The sequence below is a fragment of the Callorhinchus milii genome, unplaced genomic scaffold, assembly GCF_018977255.1.
Source record: "Callorhinchus milii isolate IMCB2004 unplaced genomic scaffold, IMCB_Cmil_1.0 Scaffold11, whole genome shotgun sequence".
NCBI lineage: Eukaryota > Metazoa > Chordata > Chondrichthyes > Chimaeriformes > Callorhinchidae > Callorhinchus > Callorhinchus milii.
This window is the reverse complement of record NW_024704752.1, coordinates 2,503,158-2,521,300: the sequence shown is the minus strand read 5'-3', so window position 1 is coordinate 2,521,300 and position 18,143 is coordinate 2,503,158. Positions and strand designations below refer to the sequence as shown.

General features: G+C 46.7%; 1 protein-coding gene across 8 annotated transcripts in view; it reads right to left on the bottom strand.

Moving 5' to 3' along the window:
* Window positions 1–360: 360 nt before the first annotated feature.
* eif4g1a (eukaryotic translation initiation factor 4 gamma, 1a) overlaps window positions 361–18,143 on the bottom strand; it is a 65,681-nt gene continuing 47,898 nt past the window's right edge. For all 8 annotated transcript variants that reach the window (XM_007902365.2, XM_007902367.2, XM_007902375.2 and 5 more), the window contains 17 exons: window positions 17,740–17,886; window positions 16,897–17,133; window positions 16,678–16,782; window positions 15,566–15,731; window positions 14,877–14,980; window positions 14,639–14,741; window positions 13,686–13,785; window positions 12,213–12,559; window positions 10,186–10,301; window positions 9,245–9,417; window positions 5,642–5,767; window positions 4,949–5,030; window positions 4,331–4,429; window positions 4,045–4,188; window positions 2,800–2,881; window positions 2,561–2,704; window positions 361–1,499 (listed from right to left, as the gene is read on the bottom strand). In XM_007902365.2, the coding sequence (XP_007900556.1) occupies window positions 1,318–1,499; window positions 2,561–2,704; window positions 2,800–2,881; window positions 4,045–4,188; window positions 4,331–4,429; window positions 4,949–5,030; window positions 5,642–5,767; window positions 9,245–9,417; window positions 10,186–10,301; window positions 12,213–12,559; window positions 13,686–13,785; window positions 14,639–14,741; window positions 14,877–14,980; window positions 15,566–15,731; window positions 16,678–16,782; window positions 16,897–17,133; window positions 17,740–17,886 (2,457 nt within the window). In that variant the 3' untranslated portion in view covers window positions 361–1,317. The remainder of the gene's footprint in view (window positions 1,500–2,560; window positions 2,705–2,799; window positions 2,882–4,044; window positions 4,189–4,330; window positions 4,430–4,948; window positions 5,031–5,641; window positions 5,768–9,244; window positions 9,418–10,185; window positions 10,302–12,212; window positions 12,560–13,685; window positions 13,786–14,638; window positions 14,742–14,876; window positions 14,981–15,565; window positions 15,732–16,677; window positions 16,783–16,896; window positions 17,134–17,739; window positions 17,887–18,143) is intronic.

Here is an 18,143-nt window from a genome sequence, read left to right as displayed (position 1 = left end):
GATTTCCAAAGCTTTCCGGTGTTGGAACGTTCTACAACAACTTGGGTTTATATAGCGCCCCTCACACGGGGTGGCATCCTAGAGCAGCGCTCAACTAATCCATACAGAATTCATTGCTACCAACATCTCCAGTATTGTAGCCTGCGACTGCCAGGATGGTAGAAGGTGAACTGGATGGACCTTGACATTTTTTCGTCCAGCAATTCCTATGTTGTGCAAAGCCTTACCTTAAATTTTGCACGCGGGCACCATTGAAAAGTTTTTATAATGGTGCGGGGGAAGAGCAGGGGGAAAGGGCTTGAAAAACAATGGTTACACCAGGCAAAATGGATACCATTAAAAAATAATAATAAAATGAAGTTACATTGCAATATGTTCTTTATTTTCCAGTTTTTGGACGTGAAAAGAGGCATTAATTTTTAATTAAATACTTAATAAAGCAAAAGTATTTACACATATCATTTTAAACTGTAATCAGTGAAGGATTCATTCTTGTTGATAATTACAAGCACCTTATGAACTCAGGAATTCTATAAATACAGGAGACCGGGCTGCGCTTTATCAAAGGCAGCGAAATAACATGGCATTACATCAGCAATATTGCAAAACATTTATTTACAGAACTGTCCTGAAACGGTTCTACACGAAAGTAGAATCGTCTAGGAACTGCACTGTTCTTTCCCCCCCCCCTCCGCCCCCCCCACCCTCCCCCCGACTTTTCTCTCTCTCTCTCCCTGTTTTGTCTAAATTAAACGGTTAAACTCTTATTGATTTTGTTTAAAATCCACTACAGGCTTGTTCAAGGCTTTTTTTTTTGTTTGTTTGTTTGTTTGTTTGTTTGTTTAATACAACTCGTAGGCATAAGAACAAAGGGGTTTCCGACCAGTTCCCCCAACAAAAAAAATAATAAATCTAGCGTAGGGAAGCCAAGTCAATACAGCCTGGGATTCCTTCGATCGGTTTGAAGCGTTGGTCTTAACAAGGTATCCACCATTTTATTAAAAAACAAAACAAAAAAAAATCAGAAAAAAATCCCCACTGCCTTCCTATGCCCTCGACAACCACCTAATTTTAAGGGCCTTTTTTTTTTGCAACAGCCCTGCTCGCTTCTAAATAGTTACATTGTTTTTTTTTGTTAGACATGAACTGTAGATGTTAAAAAATAGATGAACCTTGAAGTACCAAGGGTTTTATTCCCAGTTTATTGAAATAGCCGTCCTCGGAATTGAGCACTTGATTGTGCAAAAACTCTCAGTGGACAGTTCTCGTCTGTCTAATGCGCTCAGCCATGCGATTGGCATCTGTCAATAATGATTTCTAATTCCCTTCGGACTCTTCTTCGGCCTCTCTTAACCAGGTGAAGAAAGCGGTCACGGATTTCAACGCTACGCCTTTGCCTTGCTGCTCGGCTGGGTCTTTACTCGATTCCCATTGGTAAAAGGCTTCTTCAGATATAACGTCCTCATCGTACAAAACGTCGAAAAATGTCCTAAGCAAATCTGCAAGTCACAAAACGCAAAATAAACTTCATTTATAACAACAACAACAAATGACATTGACACAGCGCCTTTCACATCAGGACGACGCCCTAAGATGCTGGACACTCAGGGATTTTCACCCTTTGCATCATATCCCAACAGTTAGTTGCAGAAACCCCCAACTGGCACACTACTACTTTCCGAAGCAAATCTAACATGTGGCAGAGATTTGTTTAGAGTCCCCCTCTCTCCTCCAAACCTCGGGTACTTTATGAAGTGGTGTAAATCGCTTAGAAGCACATCCTCCTGATGTGAAAGGCGCTGGATGACCATGAATGGTATTGTATTAGCTCGGCATCTGAAGGCAAATGTCTCAGAGGGGAGGGACATCGTACAAGATCCTCAATGGTATAAACAAAGCAAACCCAGAAACGGTTCATTCAGACACTAATTTGATTCCATAACTACTTCCAAAGGGGAATTTGATAGTTACTTGAAAAGGAAACATTTGCAAGGATATGGGGAAAGAGCGGGGGAGTGGGACCGAATGAGTAGCTCTTCCAAAGAGCTGGCACAGGCACCATGGGCCAAATGGCCTCCTCCTGTGCTGTAATATTCTATGATAAGTGAGCGGAGCAAGAGGTTACAGAGCAAGATGTTATAGCTCCAGGGGCTGCACAGCAGCATTTTAGGGCTGATATCAGACAGATTTCTTTTGACTGAAGTTAATCGATGGGTAACCAGATAGGCAAGAAGGGTGGGTGGTGGGGGTGAGGGGGAGAAAGAGGCCAGGAGACTGAGCTCAATTAAGAAGCTCGATGCAAATGTGGAAACTGATGATGATGCAACTCTTGGGAGTTCATTAGAGATCAATCTTCCTCTTTGTTTTGAGACCTGAATAACATTGCTCCACAGAGAGAGTGGATATCAAGCTCACACGCTTGCTCGCTCAAGCAGAGGATGTAAAGCCACACATGTAGAGACCTGCAAAGGACCGTCACACAGCACAGACACACAAGGCCGGCTCAACCACTGCGCAAAATTGAAACAAAGACGTAAAGCTGTGCTACTTAGGCACTTACTTGGTGGCTGCTCTAATACGACCATTAAGGCCTGAAGGGCATAGAGTGCTTGTAGTTCACGTTGGGGGTCAGCATTCAGATATTTCTGTAGGACTTTTGCTCGGTTCTGGATTACTGATGTACTCACATGGATGGGGTTGTCAACTGGAGCAGGGAGAGAAGAGGAACCAAACATTACATTCCAATCTGCCAACATTCTCACTTAGTGGCTCTCAAACACTGAACTGTTTTATACTTACATACAACGGCAGAATGACAGATACATTTCATCAATGCTCTGATGAGCATGGTTAAGGGTATTTGCTTTTCTTCCAGGTTAACCTAGATATAATACAGAACAAGAAAAGCTTTGTTTAAAAGCGTGTGCAATGTTATATCAAAAAAATAGTTCTGCCTCCAGCCAGTCTGAACCATTTCAACAATTTGTTGCTTACAATAGCACCTTTCACCCAAGTTAAAACAGTCTCAAAGTGCTTTACCTCGCCTGAGGCCAGAGCACAGAAATAATAATAATAATCTGTTAGTGTTGAGACGTCTCAAAACACTTCACGGAATATACTGTAAAGTGAACTGACTGTACATTTTATGGGCAAAATGCAGCAGCCAATAATTTTTTTTTGGGGGGGGAGGGGGCGGCCTCGACAGACCCCTGGAAAATGATCCATCAATCGACTTACTGCTTGGTAAACAGAAGTAGGTGGAGGAAGGAAACTTGCCTAAAGTTTTGTCGTGACCCAGGTCTGGAACCCAGTCTTCTCGCTTGCAAGGCGAGTATGCTAAACACTACACTGCAGGAGTCCGCAGTACTACTGCACATTTATCAAAACAGAGTTGAAGGTATTGTACAAATCGGCAACTTTAAAATGCAAGCGTTCACCCCTCACCAGAATGAGTCACAGTCTAGTGCAGAAGCCAATTTCTGAAAAGTCACTGGAAATTCTCACTGCACCTCTGGAAGTGGCACTGTGGTTACCCTTCATTTTAAAAGGATCAAATCACACTGATTCTCTCCCCATTAAAACCAAACGGATAATAATAATAATCCTTGCATTTGATATAGCGTTTTTCACGTCTTCTCGACGTCTCAAAGCGCTTCACAGAATATACTGTAAAGTGAATTGACTGTATATTTGTGGGTGAAACGCAAATCCTGCTAATATTGAGTGAGCCAATGTATTGATTACATAGACACAACACAGTCACCTTTGCAGGTTACAGTGAACCCTCTGAAGCGCTTCAAAACACCCTCCTGATGTGAACGGCGCCTGGTTAGACACGTGAATCACGCTTGGCCCACAAAATATAGACTACACAATGTATTCTGTGAAGAATAAATTTACAGTATAACCCGTGAAGCACTTAAGGGACGTTCTCAACAACGTGATAAGGCGCTCTATCAAATGCAAGGTTTCTTAGTTACATTACATCATCATCACCATCACAACAACAGCCTCATCGCGGCTGATGCAGCGTAGTCAATTTACCTCAATCCAGTCAAATAGTCTTTGGTTCTCAGCTTTCTCCTCAATCAGTTTATCCAGCTGGTCGCACAGTTCATCCAAAGTCAGTTCCTTTTTGCTTGGTGCTTCTTCAGGACTGGGTTCATCGTCCAAAGTGAACTCGATTTTCTATCAATGACAAGAAAATAAAAAATCACCCTGACCTAGTAACCGAACTGGGTTTTCCCACAGGACAAAGTGCTGTGAAAATTCAAGTTCCCACTCTACCACCACCCCCACCCTCCAAGCGACAAGATCCAAAGACCAGCACCTTATCAATGACAAATTGGTTAATGTCCTCTTCCTCAGGAAGGAACTCTTTCCAGCTCAGACCTCCCTCTCTCCACAAGGAACCCGCCTTCTTCTGGCTCTGAAAGACAAATAATAATAATCTTGCATTTGATATCATCACACCATTGAGAGGTCACAAAATATACTGTAAAGTAAACTGACTTGTGTACTTTATGGGCAAATTGTGCACAGCAGTGTCCCACAAACAGTGGTGGATTGTGATCAAATCATTATTTTCGGGGGAGGGATTATTCCCCCCAGAAAGCGATCCACCGATCAACTAACAACCGGGTTCCTACTGACTGCCAGGTAAACAGAGGTGCGTGGAGTAAGGAAACTTGCCTACGGTTTCACTCCGCCCAGGAATCAAACCCAGGTCTCTCGCTTGCGAGGCAAGTGCTCTAACCACTGAGCTACAGGACTCCACAGGACTTTTTGACAAAGATCAACATCGAACAATAAATTCTCCGGTTACTGGGGTTACAGACAAAATCATTTTCGTTACATGGTTACATGTTACACTGTGTGGGATTCGGGACAGCATGCCAAATATTTGTGGGTGGTTGGGGTGGGGGATAGAGGAGAAAAAAAAGCTTACCATTGCTTTGCAAAGTAAAGATAGCAGATCAGCAAGCAGAATCCCAGCTTTTCCAATGGAAACAAGCGGCCTGGCTACCTCTCTGGAAGCAGAAACAGTGAGTTTTTATTATTATTACAGTTTAACACGCCCCAAATCATCTGCATCTAATTTCATCCACTTAGAAACTCAGAGGAACTGCTCAGCAGAATTCTTTGGCTCAGTCTCCCTCCTCGCAAATAGCTTTGTGCCCCGACCACTCTAGGATAACAACAGGCCACCATTACCATCATCGCAAGACAGTCGGTTTGAACGGATCAAAGGGCAAAGAACTATAAATAGAGCCTTGGGATTCATGCAGGAAGAGAGAGAATGGAAATCACAGTTGCAACAACTGGCAGCTTCACCGTGGGGCAGCGTCTCAAAGCGTTTGTGATGGAGCCTGACTCCGAGGCGGGGGGAGGTGGGAGGTTTTCTGGCGGGACTTGAAAGAGGGGATAAGGAGGCAAGGCGGAGGATTGAGGAAGAGTGTTCCAGAGTTTTTGGGCGTAGTGGCTGAATGCGCGACCTCCGATGGTAGGGCGGCGGGTACAAGGGATGAGCGGGAGGCCGGTGCCAGTCGAGCAGAGGCACCGGGGTGGTGGATTGGGGAGTGAGGAAGTCGGAGAGGTAGGGAGGTGCCTGAGAGTGAAGGGAACACACACTGAATCTCACCTGAAGAGCTCTCCCATCGGTATTCCTCCCTCGTGCAGCATGTGATCAATGAGCTCGGCTAGGTATTGCCATATATGTGGGATGTCGATCTCCATATCTTCAGCCACCTCCAGAATTTCGTGTAGCCTGTGGGACAGAGGATAATAATAATAAAATAATCATTGGCCTCTCTGTCACCACCCTTTGGAACTCCATCCCACTCCTATGGTTTGTGGGGAGACATAAACAACAACAACAACAACAAAATTACATTTGTATAGCGCCTTTCACATTGGGAGGACATCCCAAGGCGCTGGACAGATGGAGTTGTGGACCCAAGCTGAGGGTCAGGGCGGGGCAAGGCGGGGAGGGGAAGCAGGGAGATTTAAAGCATGGTCGAAGAGGAAGGTCTTGAGGTGTGTCTTGAAGGTAGCAAGGGAAGGGGAGAGACGGAGGGACTGCGGGTTGGAGTTCCAGAGGGTGGGTGCAGAGTGGCGGAAGGCCCACCCGCCGATAGTGGGGAGAGCGAGGCTGGGGACATGAAGCAGGTTGGAGCCCGCTGAGCGGAGGGAGCGAGCAGGGTGGTTGGGGTTTAGGAGGTCGGAGAGATAGGGGTGAGCAAGACTTTGAAGGTGAGGACCAGGATCTTCAACTGCATCCTTTATGTGATGGGAACCAGTGGAGTTGGGGAGGATGGGGGTGATAGGGTCGCAGAGCCTGGTGTGGGAGAGGACACGGGCTGCAGAGTTCTGGATGATCTGCAGCCTGCGGAGAGAGGAGGTGGGGAGGCCGACAAGCAGTGAGTTTGCAAAGTTAAGCCTCGATGTAATGAAGGCATGTATCAGGGTTTCGGCGGCCTGTGGTGTGAGACAGTGGCGGACCGGGCTATGTTGCGGAGGTGGGGAAGGCAGAGCAGGTCATGACGCAGATGTAGGGTAGAAAGGATAGTTGAGGGTGAAACAAGATCCCAAGGTTGGGACTGGCTTAGCAAGGTGGAGTGTGCAACCATGGATGGTGATGCTGTCAGCGCCTGAGGCGTGGAGGCGCTGACAGGAGCCAATCAGGAGAACTTCGGTCTTGTTGACGTTCAACTGAAGAAAGTTAGCTCTCATCCAGGACTTGATGTCCGACAGATATTCTGTCAGGATAGCAGTGGTCCTGGAGTCGAGGGTGGAGGCAAAGAGGTAGAGTTGGATGTCACCCGCATACACATGGAAGTTTACCCCATGTCTGCAGATGATGTCACCAAGGGGGAGCATACAGATGTTGAAGAGGAGGGGACCAAAGACAGAGCCCTGAGGAACTCCGAACGAGACGGTCTGGGGGCTAGCGGAGAAGCCGTCTGAGGAGATGAAGTGCAGGTGTTGTGAGAGGTACGATCTGAACCAATCAAGGACAGTGCCGTGGAGGTTGAGATGAGAGGAGAGGCGGTGGATGAGGATAGAGTGGTCAACGGCATCGAAAGCAGCAGAGAGGTCAAGGAGGACGAGGAGACAGAGGGAGCCCTGGTCGCAGATGGACAGAATGTCATTTGTCACATTGACCAGGTCAGTTTCTGTGCTGTGGGAAGCACGGAAGCCCGATTGGAGGGGTTCGAGAAAGGAGTAGCAGGAGAGGAAGGAGCAATGCTGAGAAGCAACAATTCATTCCAGGACCTTGGAGAGGAAGGGGAGGTTGGAAATGGGGCAGTAGTTAGGGAGCAGACAAGGTCCAGGGAGGGTTTTTTAAGGATAGCAGTGATGACAGCATTTTTTAAAGGGGTGGAAACAGCACCAGACGATAGGGAGAGGTTAATGATGTCAATGGGCAAGGAGGTGGAGCTGGGAGGTAAGCAGTGGGGTAGGGATGGGGTTGAGTGAGCAGGTGGTGGGTTTCATACGGGTTATGATGGTGATGAGAAAGGAGGGAGATGGGTTCAAAGATGTGGAAGCCCCCCTTAGGGGCTGCGATGGGGGTAGCAGTTGCAGCTGAGCGGATTCCCTCGACTTTGGATTCGAGGAAGTTCAGCATCACTTCGCAGTTGGCATTGGAGGTGAGGATGGGTGAGGCGTGAGAGGGTGGGCAGAGGAGTCGGTTTGTGATGGAGAAGAGGAGCCTGGGGTTGTCCTTAGCCTCCAAGATTGTCTTGGGTGCAGATTTAGCGGAGGCGAGGGCGGAGCGGTAGGATTTGACATGGTCCAGCCAAATCTGTCGGTGGACAGTTAGGTTTGATTTAAGCCCGATGCGTTCACTGGAACACACCTGGGCTTTCAGGGAGGGGAGGTGGCTGATGTACCAAGGTGATTTGCGTTAGTAGGAGAAAGTTTGGGAAGAGAGAGGGGAGCAAGGGAATCGAGAGTGGAGGAGAGGAAGCTGTGGAGAAGGGTGACTGAGGAGGATAGGTCATTGCGGGAGGACGTCCAGAGGGGAAGGAGTTCAGATGGCTCCAAGGCAGCTAAGAGGGAGGGGGAAGATTTTTTTCCAGGGGCGGTATTAGATGGAGATGGGTTGGGTGGCGGTCGGGAGAGGGATTGAGATGGCCCGAGATCGTTCTGTCGATGATGGTGAGGTCAGTGACGATGAGACCCTGAATGATCACCAGGTCGAGGGGGTAACTGCAAACGTGGGTGGTGGAGTGGATGTGGAGGGAGAGATTGAGGGAGGAGACAAGAGAGGAAAAGTCAGCAGAGGTAGAGCAGGAGGTGAAGTGAAAGTTGAAATCGCCAAGGATGAGAAGGCCTTCAGAGCAAAGGGAGAGGGAAGATAGGAGGGTGGAGATGTCAGGGATGATAAACACACCAAAAGAATATCATCTATTAAAAGGAGCATTGGTTTACAGGGCTGTTAGCCAGTTTGTGACAACCAATGCAATCTGCAAAGGTTAAACATAACATGGGTGATAATAAAACCTAATAACAATCCTTGAGTCGTCTCAAAAGTGCTTCACAGAATATACTGTAAATTTTGCAGGAGAAACAATTATGCAGCAGCCAACTGTGCACAGCAGTGTCCCACAAACAGTCATGGATTGAGTGACCAAATTATTATTAATGATGCAAGTCAGCCGTGTGTCAAAGACACATGCGGAAACCTATCACCCCACCCAAACCACTAAGAGTTTCACATATGCATGTGAATTTTCTTGTGCCTGGATATGAGCATGCACTCTCCTCTCTCCCCCCATCCACCCCGATGTTCTGCCAACAACCCACTCACCTAATCCTAGAAACTATTAGGCATTAGTTGGTAAGAGCCAAGGCTTGGGTGTCCCACAGTGTGTGTTGGGGAGTAACTAGAGCTGGAGTTTATCCTCACTCGAGTTATCACCGAACGGATCAATTTCAAGATCTTCACACAAGTCTTCAAATCCATTCATGCACTGGCCCCTTTCTTACCTCTTCGACTTGCTTACCCCCCAATCCACTACCTCCGCTCATCTGGCTCCCGCCAGGGTTTGGGCTCACAGAGTTATAACAGGAGCCGAGCAAGAAGAATCTGCAAGACTTTACAGCAATGAAAATAAAGATGAGACAGAACGATGCAACGTTCCAGACACAGTAACCTCCAGGGCTTCAATTTCACATAAATAATCAGGAACCACAAAACCCTATTGAAGGTCCTGTTGGGATGTGATCCAATACGCACCCTTTGAAATACTGTTCTTTTGACAGAGTCCCAGCTTTGACGAGCTGATAGAGCAGCATCCCCATGTGTTCCCTCGCGATCGCGCTCCTCTCCAAAGTCGACTCAACGCCGCTTCGCACGAAGATGTGCAAGACCTTGGCCGAGTCGAGCTCCTGTACGCATTGCAACGCTTCCTGAAACACAATCGAAAAGCTTTCAGTTGCCTTTTGGAGATATGGAGCAAAGGCAGGTAACTGGGAGTCGAGGTTCAGTTCAGCCATGATCTAATAGAATGGTGGGACAGGCTCGAGGAGCTGAATGGCCTACTCCTGTTCCTCTGTTCCTAGAGATCCATCCCCATGAAAGGGAAGGACGCAGGCGAAACGCTGTCATAAGTCATCACATTTAATAACCAAATGTTCTCTTGCCACCAATATAAACATGGCAATTACAAGGATGTGCTGAGGATGCCAACCCCATCAATTCTGGAAAGCACCTCAGCGTTGCTGAGCACCAGAGCACGTCATAACACAACGTGTTATATACTGACATATATGATACTCGAAAGAAAATGGACCATACAAAACACACCTTACACCATGTTAATTTTCAGAACATGCGTTCAAAGACAAAACCTCTCTATGCAGCAACATTTTCGCAATAATACGGTTTTAACACGGGCCTTCAGCCTCTCCACCCCCACTCTTTGGAACCCCATCCTACAGTCCCGTTGCCTCGCTCCCTTCCTTGCCTCTTTCAAGGTCCCGTCTCAAGACCCTCTTCTTCAACCATGCCTCTAGATTACCTCCTACCCCCACCCAACTTGCCCTCCACCCTTCCAGATCCCATCCCCAACTCGGGTGCAAATCCCTGACTGTCCAGCACCTTGGGACATCCTCCTGATTGGAAATGTAATGTTGCTGTTGTTGAATGACTATATTGTACCCTTTGCTTGACCTTACCTTCATGTCATTGATATGCAAGTATTCCTCAATAATGGCCTTGGATTTCTTCTCCAGCTCCTCCTCAGACAGGGCAGACTTGGATGGCACTGGTGTGGAGATGGGCTCAAGTTTAACTAGTTTTAAAAGAGATAACACTATTAATCATCACATAGCATCACTGGTGTCAGCATCTTTCAGTTTTCACTGTGTAAGTGTTTCACAGGATTCACTGTCAAACGGCTTCTCCTCTAGCCCCTGCACCATCTTGTGCAATGTTCCTCAGGACTCTGTCCTTGGTCCCCTCCTCTTCAATATTTATATGCTGCCTCTTGGTGACATAATCCGCAGACACGGGATCAACTTCCACATGTATGCGTACCTCTCTGCCTCCACCCTCGACTCCAGACCACTGACAGAATATATGTCAGAAATTAAGTTCTGGATGAGAGCCATCTTTCTTCAGTTGAACGTCAACAAGACCGAGGTTCTCCTGATTGACTCCCGTCAGCGCCTTCATACCTCAGGCGCTGACAGCAACACAATCCAAGGATGCACAGTCCACCTTACTAAACCAGTCAGGAACCTTGGGGTCTTGTTTGACTCTCAACTATCCTTTCTATCCCACATCTGTGCCATGATTCGCTCTGCCTTCCCCCACCTCCGCAACATCACCCGGCTCCACCACTGTTTCACACCACAGGCCGCCGAAAACCTCATACAAGCATTCATAACATCCAGGCTCGACAATGCAAACTTCCTGCTCGTCGGCCTTCCCAACTCCTTCTGCCTTCTGCCACTCTATCCCCACCCTCTGGAACTCCATCCCGTAGTCCCTCCGCCTCGCCCGCTCCCTTGCCTCCTTCAAGACCCACCTCAAGACTCACTTCTTCGACCGTGCTTTCGATCTCCCTGCTTCCCCTCCTGCCCTCCACCCACCCTAATCCCGACCCCCAGCTTAGGTCCGAGACACTGACTGTCCAGTGCCTTGGGACATCCTCCCAACGCGAAAGGCATTAAACCAATGTAATTTTGTTGTTGTTGTAAAGTGTTATGACTGTGTCTTTTGTGGGCGTAACTAGCTTAAATATAAGGCATGACCACACAATTTCACAGCTCTCATTTAGCCACTTTCTGATCACCCAACAAACATTTACTGAAGCTAATCTTCAACTCAATGTGAAACACATTCCCTCCCACACCAAACATCTCTCAATTCCAAGACAGCAGATACTTTCTCCCTAAAGCAATAAATATCCCTAAATATCATAGCCTGCAACTCTGCCATAGAAAATACACTGGTGCTTATTCTCTGAAGAGATTAATCAGGATACCTCTGACTAGTCATGGCTTAAAATTAAACTAGTTCGCTCACAAAACACTGTCACTACACTTTACAGTATATCCTGTAAAGCGCTTTGGGGCATCCTCCTGATATGAAAGGCGCTTTATAAATGTGATTTGTTGTCACTGTTGTTGTTTATTGTTGTTGCTGAGTTGCTTTGCCAGCAGATTGGAATTTGTGCTTTACACATTTAAACATGAAGCTATAAACTACTTTCAATATTCAACCCGCACAGGAACAGGAGTACGCCGTGCAGTCCGTTCTATCATGGCTGATCTGTACCTCAGCTCCAAATACCCACCTTTGCCCCATACTCGTTGATACCGTGACCTAACAAAAATCTATCCACCTTAGTCTTGAAAATGTGAATGGATCCAGCAACCTCAGCCTTTGGGGGGGGGGGAAGAGATTTCCACTCCCCTTTGCGTAAAAAACTGCTTCCTGATTTCACTCCTAAATGGTCTAGCTCTAATTTTAAGATGATGGCTGCTATGTTCTGGAGTCCCCTACCAGGGGAAATAGTTTCTCTCTAGCTATCCTATTGAATCCCTTTATCGTTTTATTAACACCTCAATCAGATCATCCCATAACCTTCCAAACTCAAGGGAATAAAGATCAAGTTACAGAAGACAAGAGATAAAATACAGACAGGCCTTCACTGTAAAGTACAAATGGCAACACCCGGAGCCAGAGGACAACCTACCAGCCTCTTTGCTGCGGTCCCTCTCGTGCCCTCGGTCCCTCTCCTCTGTCATGCTGGAAACCCGCCTGACTGGTTCCTGTGAGCTGCGACGTTCCCTCTCCCTACTCCGGTCGTCCACTTCTTTGCTGTAGCTCCTCTTTGTGAGCAGAGGCCTGTTGCGCTCGCTTCTCTCCGTCTTGTCGGTCTTGTCGCTTTTCTCGCTCTTTTCAACCCGTTCGGGCTTGTCGAATCGCTCGCTCTTCTCGCTCTTGTCGATGCGCTCGGCCTTTTCTGGTTTGTCTAACCTCTCGATCCTTTCGCTTCGCTCTCGATCCCCCTTCTCACTCCGATCTCGACTTGAACTAGTCCTGTTGGCAGAGAGATAATCAGTTAACATTTCTCATAGGAACAGCAGTAAGCCATTCAGCCCCTCAAGCCTGTTTCACCATTCTATAAGACCATGGCTGATCTGTACCTCACTTCAATTATCCGCCCTTACCCCATATCCCTCGATACCCTGACCCAACAAAAATCACAGCCCACTCCTAGTCTTGTTTTTAAACCGGGTTATTGAAGTACAAAGTGTCAAGCCAAGGTTTGCTACCTGCTCAAATATATGCAAACGTTCCCACACATCAGCCTGGTCTATAATTTAACACCGCATGAAGCTGTTTTTTCTTTCAGGTCAATTTTTTTCATATAAACAGCAGTATGACAGGCTTTTTACACCGAGACAGAGGTTCATAAAAGTGGTTGCAATTCTCAGATCTTGTGTCAACATCTTAGGAAGATGGCTCCAACGCACCTGCCTGCCCACGTAATCCTTGCAGCAACTCACACTGGAACTCTCACCCCAAATTCTTCCACCTCACTCACTTCAAAACCCAATGAACGGCCGCCACCTAGCCTTCTCAAGCTCCCACTCAGTCTCTGTACAGTTTGGAGTCATTCCACTGTACGTATGCACTTTTACCAATGTAATCTTTGCAAGAATCCACATTCTTCACTTAATAATACTGACTGATTTGTGGCACGATGCTTACACACGACTGTATTCATCAATATTAAGGCTATGCTAATATAACTCACGGGGCAACTTTTCACATCCTCACCAAGCGGGCACATCCCCAGGCACACTGAACCCCATTGTACTGCGCACCATACATGTAAACACATGTGTCTCGAGCAGATAATAGGTGCCCTTAATGATTAATTAGAACTGTTTGGTGAATTGCCTAATTAAGGAGGCTCAAGCAATTTGTTCGGTACAGCCTGCCGTGCATCGCTCGATATGTTCCAACATTCCAATCAAAAGTAGATTAAACTCTTACCCTCATTTGTGGGGCAGAAAATTAAACATTCATCGAGCAAGACTGAGGTCACTGCTTTGGACTCCCAACAACTCGTTGATTCATTCAGCACCTTTGTGCAGTGTAGTGTCTCGGAACACTCTGTACAGAAGCAAGAATGCCAGCAGAGAGCCTGAATTCTTACCTGGGCACAACCCTGCGGGCATCGAAGCTATCTGTGGATGACTGTTGCAGAGCAGAGAATCTGTTCAAAGTGGCTGTGGCTGCCCTGCCTGGATCCACACCTACACAAAGGGAAACCAACACACAATCACCACACTGGCCTGCCGTCAGGGGGGGAAACGACAACAAAATTACATTTGTATAGCGTTTTTCACGTCGGGAGGATGTCCCAAGGTGCTGGACAGTCAGAGTTTTGCACCCGAGCTGAGGGTTGGGAAGGGGGAAGACGGGTTATTGAAGGCATGGTCGAAGAGGAGGGTCTTGAGCTGGGTCTTAAAGGAGGCAAGGGAGGTGGCGAGGCGGAGGGACTGCGGGATGGAGTTCCAGAGGGTGGGGGCAGAGTAGCTGAAGGCCCACCTGCCAACGGTTGCAGACAAACGTAAAGGCTTTTCCCATCATTTGTGGTCACCACTTGAGCCTTGAGCTTAGAATCCAATACAAGTTACGAATTGCAGCAGAGCAGATTTAAATCGATGTACTATTTGAAAAGAGAAGGGCATCTCTCTCTCGGTGTCTTGGCCAACAATCCCCCTAAATAAATTTGGTCGCTCACTCCATGACTGTTTGTGGGACGTTGTTGTGCAGAACTGACTACTATGTCACGCCCACAAAATAAAGTGACTCAATTTTCCAGTGTATCTTGTGGAGTGCTTTGAGACAACTCAGCGACGTGAAATATCAAATGCAAGGATTATTACTATTAGCCACAGAAATTTACAGGGCAGAGGAAGGCCATTCGACCCACCATGTCTGTGCTGGCTCTTTGAAAGAGCAATCTATTCAGTCCCATTTACCGGCCTTCGCTCGCACTTCAATGGAATATCGGCAGACTAGAAGCACTGGCTCAATGGGAGCCTATTGTGTGCCATTGACCAAACCTTATTATACGGCTTGCCATCGCCCTGTGACAATTACCTGCATCGTTGGGTTTGCTCCCAGATCCACCGCTGCTCCCTTTGCCCCAGCTAAGGCGGCCTCCGGGGGCCAGCAGCTGATTGCTGTAATCGATGGCTCCAGGCTAGGAATTAAACACAAGAGAGTTTTTAAAATCAAATAATTCTGCACATAACTACAAACAATAACAATGACATAGGCTCAATTGGGGGTGGAATTGGGGATACCAGGGGGTGGAAAAGAGAGAAACAACGTTTACCTTAGTAATCTTGGATAACCGAGAGGGGTCGATAGGTCTGCTACTCTTAGCAATTGGCACGGTGTTCCACCCCGCTTCATCCACCCCCTGATTGCTCCTGCCACCTAAAAGAAGCACATCATTATAGTCTCAGAGTAACACAAAGAGGCTTTTCAATAAACTCACGCATGGTCAACAACAGGGCAAAATGATGACCTTTCACACCTTTCCGAAATGTATGGTGTAACTTCCACTAGTCGTTTCCTATCCTATCACGGACACTGCCTCAAACCTTCTCTGGCTACTTCTTTAGCCCCGCTTCATGCCTCCCACCCTGAAAGCCCCACCAACCAACCCTCTGGGACTCCATCCTGCAGGGAGTCCCTCCGACTTGCTGCCTCCCTCACCTCGTTGAAGATCTGCCGTCTCCAGACCTACTTACGTCAATGTTTAAAATATTTCTTTTCAGTCTAGACAAGAGAAAGCCGCCGCTGGCCTTTAACTAGCGGGTTTCCAAGCCTAACTACTGTTGCTAGATATTTTAAAAACTTCCTTTCCCCACCCTGACGAAAAGTCATCGACCTAAAACGTTAACTCATTTTCCTCTCTCCATAGATGCAGCCTAACCTGCTGCGTGTTCCCAGCGACTTCTGTTTTTATTTATTTATTATTCCTATGCCGGCCCTCAGTAATATTAAATAAACTCTCACCACTGACACCACCGCTGCTGCCTCCAGTCCCTCTCCTCTTGTCCTGTTTAGTCAGAAGTTGTTGCTGAACTTTGAGCTGGTTTTGGTGCTCCTCTATCTGAGCGTCTCTGTGAATCTGTTCCAGTGTCTTGGGTCCCTGGTCACCTCTGCGAGGCACCCAGGTGTTCTGAAAGCACAAGTGAAACAGCACATTACTGTTTAAAAAGAAACACACAATTTTTTTTCTATAAGATTGGACAGACTGAACATTTAAAAAAAAAGTTGCAACTTCCAACTCTCATTGCTATAATTTAACCCCAAATATTTCTGGTATTTAAACTAAAAAAAGTTACAATGTGGAATAAATGGATAGGACTGTGGTTCACAGAGGAATAGCGCTTTGGGACGTCCTCCCAATGTGAAAGGCACTATACAAATGTAATTTGTTTGTTGTTGGTGAACAGCAATCACCTCGACAGTTTGGTCCAGCTGTTGGCAAGGGAAACTTCCAGAATTGAGAACCTTCCTGTATTAAAAGGCTGGAGATTGCTTTGAGCATATTTTTGTACACCACACTTGCCAGGGCTGACGGCAAGCGTGGATATGCTGTGGCGTCAAGTGCTCTGAGACACTACCCCGTGCGGAGGGCACGATATAAGTGCAACTTGTTGTTGTGTCTACATTGCTGCTCAGGAACCCTGTGTATCCCAGGCCAGCATCACTGGGATCAGTTGCATAATTTATTCTCATCCAAATTGTAGCTGCTCAAAACACTACCAATGCAATGATCAAACACTGGATAACAGAAGCTTTAGAAACCCAAGATTAACCAAATGTAAAGAGATCCTGGTTTGTACAATACACGTACGTTTGTATTGTAGAATTATACGACCTTCGGTCACCCTCCCACCACTACCCTCCCCGCTTCCTGATCCCAACCCCCAGCTCAGGTCCAAATCCCTGACTGTCCAGCGTCTTGGGACGTTCTCCTGACATAAAAGGCCCTGTGTAAATGTAAGTGTTGTTGTTGCTGTATGTACATATGTACAGATATCCCTAATGCTTTAATATTATTAAACTATTCATATTTGCTTGGACACAGCTATTGACCACTTCATCTCATCTGAACTCACCCGTCGAAGGTCGATCACATCTTGCAGCATAAAACGAATCCTAGATGAAGTTTTCCTTTCTTTAATTATCTTTTCCATCTGATTAAAATACTGATCCATTCTAGGCTATAGGAGAGACGTAAGATTGTGATTAGCTTATCTCATACACAGAGGTGACATCACGGCCAATCTACCATCAACTTGCAAAGTAAGTTTGTGGAGAGAGTCTCTGCAACTTACTCTGGCTTTTTCAAAATCCAAGTCTTTGCCTATTGTAGTTAATAACCTGCACAGGCACTCCAGCGACTCCATATCATGATTCTTTAGCAGCTTTACTATACAGTCGTGCATAATTGGCTCTGTTAGCATTTTTAATTTGAAGAGTTCACCAATGAATTTGATGTTTCCAAGCGATCGTCGCCTGGCTTTGTCTCTGGCATACACCAGCTCCTCTTGGAGACGAGTCTTCTCTTCAGACTGCAATGGAAAAACACTCCAGTGTTACAGATTCAACATGCTAAACCGGGACGTTCAGTAACTTTGCAGTTTATTACACAAGAAAGGTGTCCCTACACTTTAATCACACGTAGACTTGCATCAACTGGCATCAGTGTAACCTGGATTTATGACAAATCAATAGATGGATCAAGATTCAACGAAAATAAAAACAAAATGCACAAATAGGGACAGATCCATCTTGCCTTCTCTCAAGCTTTCCCACTGCTTGTCCAGCTAGGACAACCCTTCTCATTAGGGCTTTGGCTTAAAGGATTGACAGGAGAGGAGTGGGAGGATTCCCTGCCCCCAGTGACTGGTCTGCCCTTCCAAGTTCTGCCGATGTGTTAGGCTGGGTTGTGCTGTCGTCAGCAGTGAGTGCCCTGGAATACTGTGGACCCGCCTGGCTCAGGAATCCAACGACCAAGAATGCCAGAGAGGACTGGCTCAATTCCGACAATCCATTGACAAACATGTCACCTTGGAGCTAGTTCAGCTCCAGGGAGGCCCCGCTTACCCTCGCATTCCCCCCAAATGATTCCCAAAAATCTCTCTCAATGACTTAAGAGTTTCAACAAATGAAGTTACCGAAACAGCGGCGTCGATTTCCTTCTGTTTCTGGTCGACCACCGCATCATCGTCTTTGTCTTTTTCAAACTCCTTTTGACAGCGGTTTAACAGCAGCTTGCGGAAGTTCACCATGGCTCCTGGCTTGTCTGACGTTGGAACTTTCAGCTGTGGAAGAGCACCGGAACGAACAATAAGGTATTGAGCTACATACAGAACAAACTGATTGAGAGACTACTCACAACGCATTTGTTGAAGGGAGGCGGGGAGGGGAGAAGACATGAAACATTATACAGGGTGTCTACAAAGTCCTGTTACTCCCATAGTTTGTTTATCAACAGTGCACTGACCAACAACTGAAACATGTGGAAGAATGTAATGATCATTGTATTTAGAAGTTACTTCATTGTATTCAGTGCAAGTGT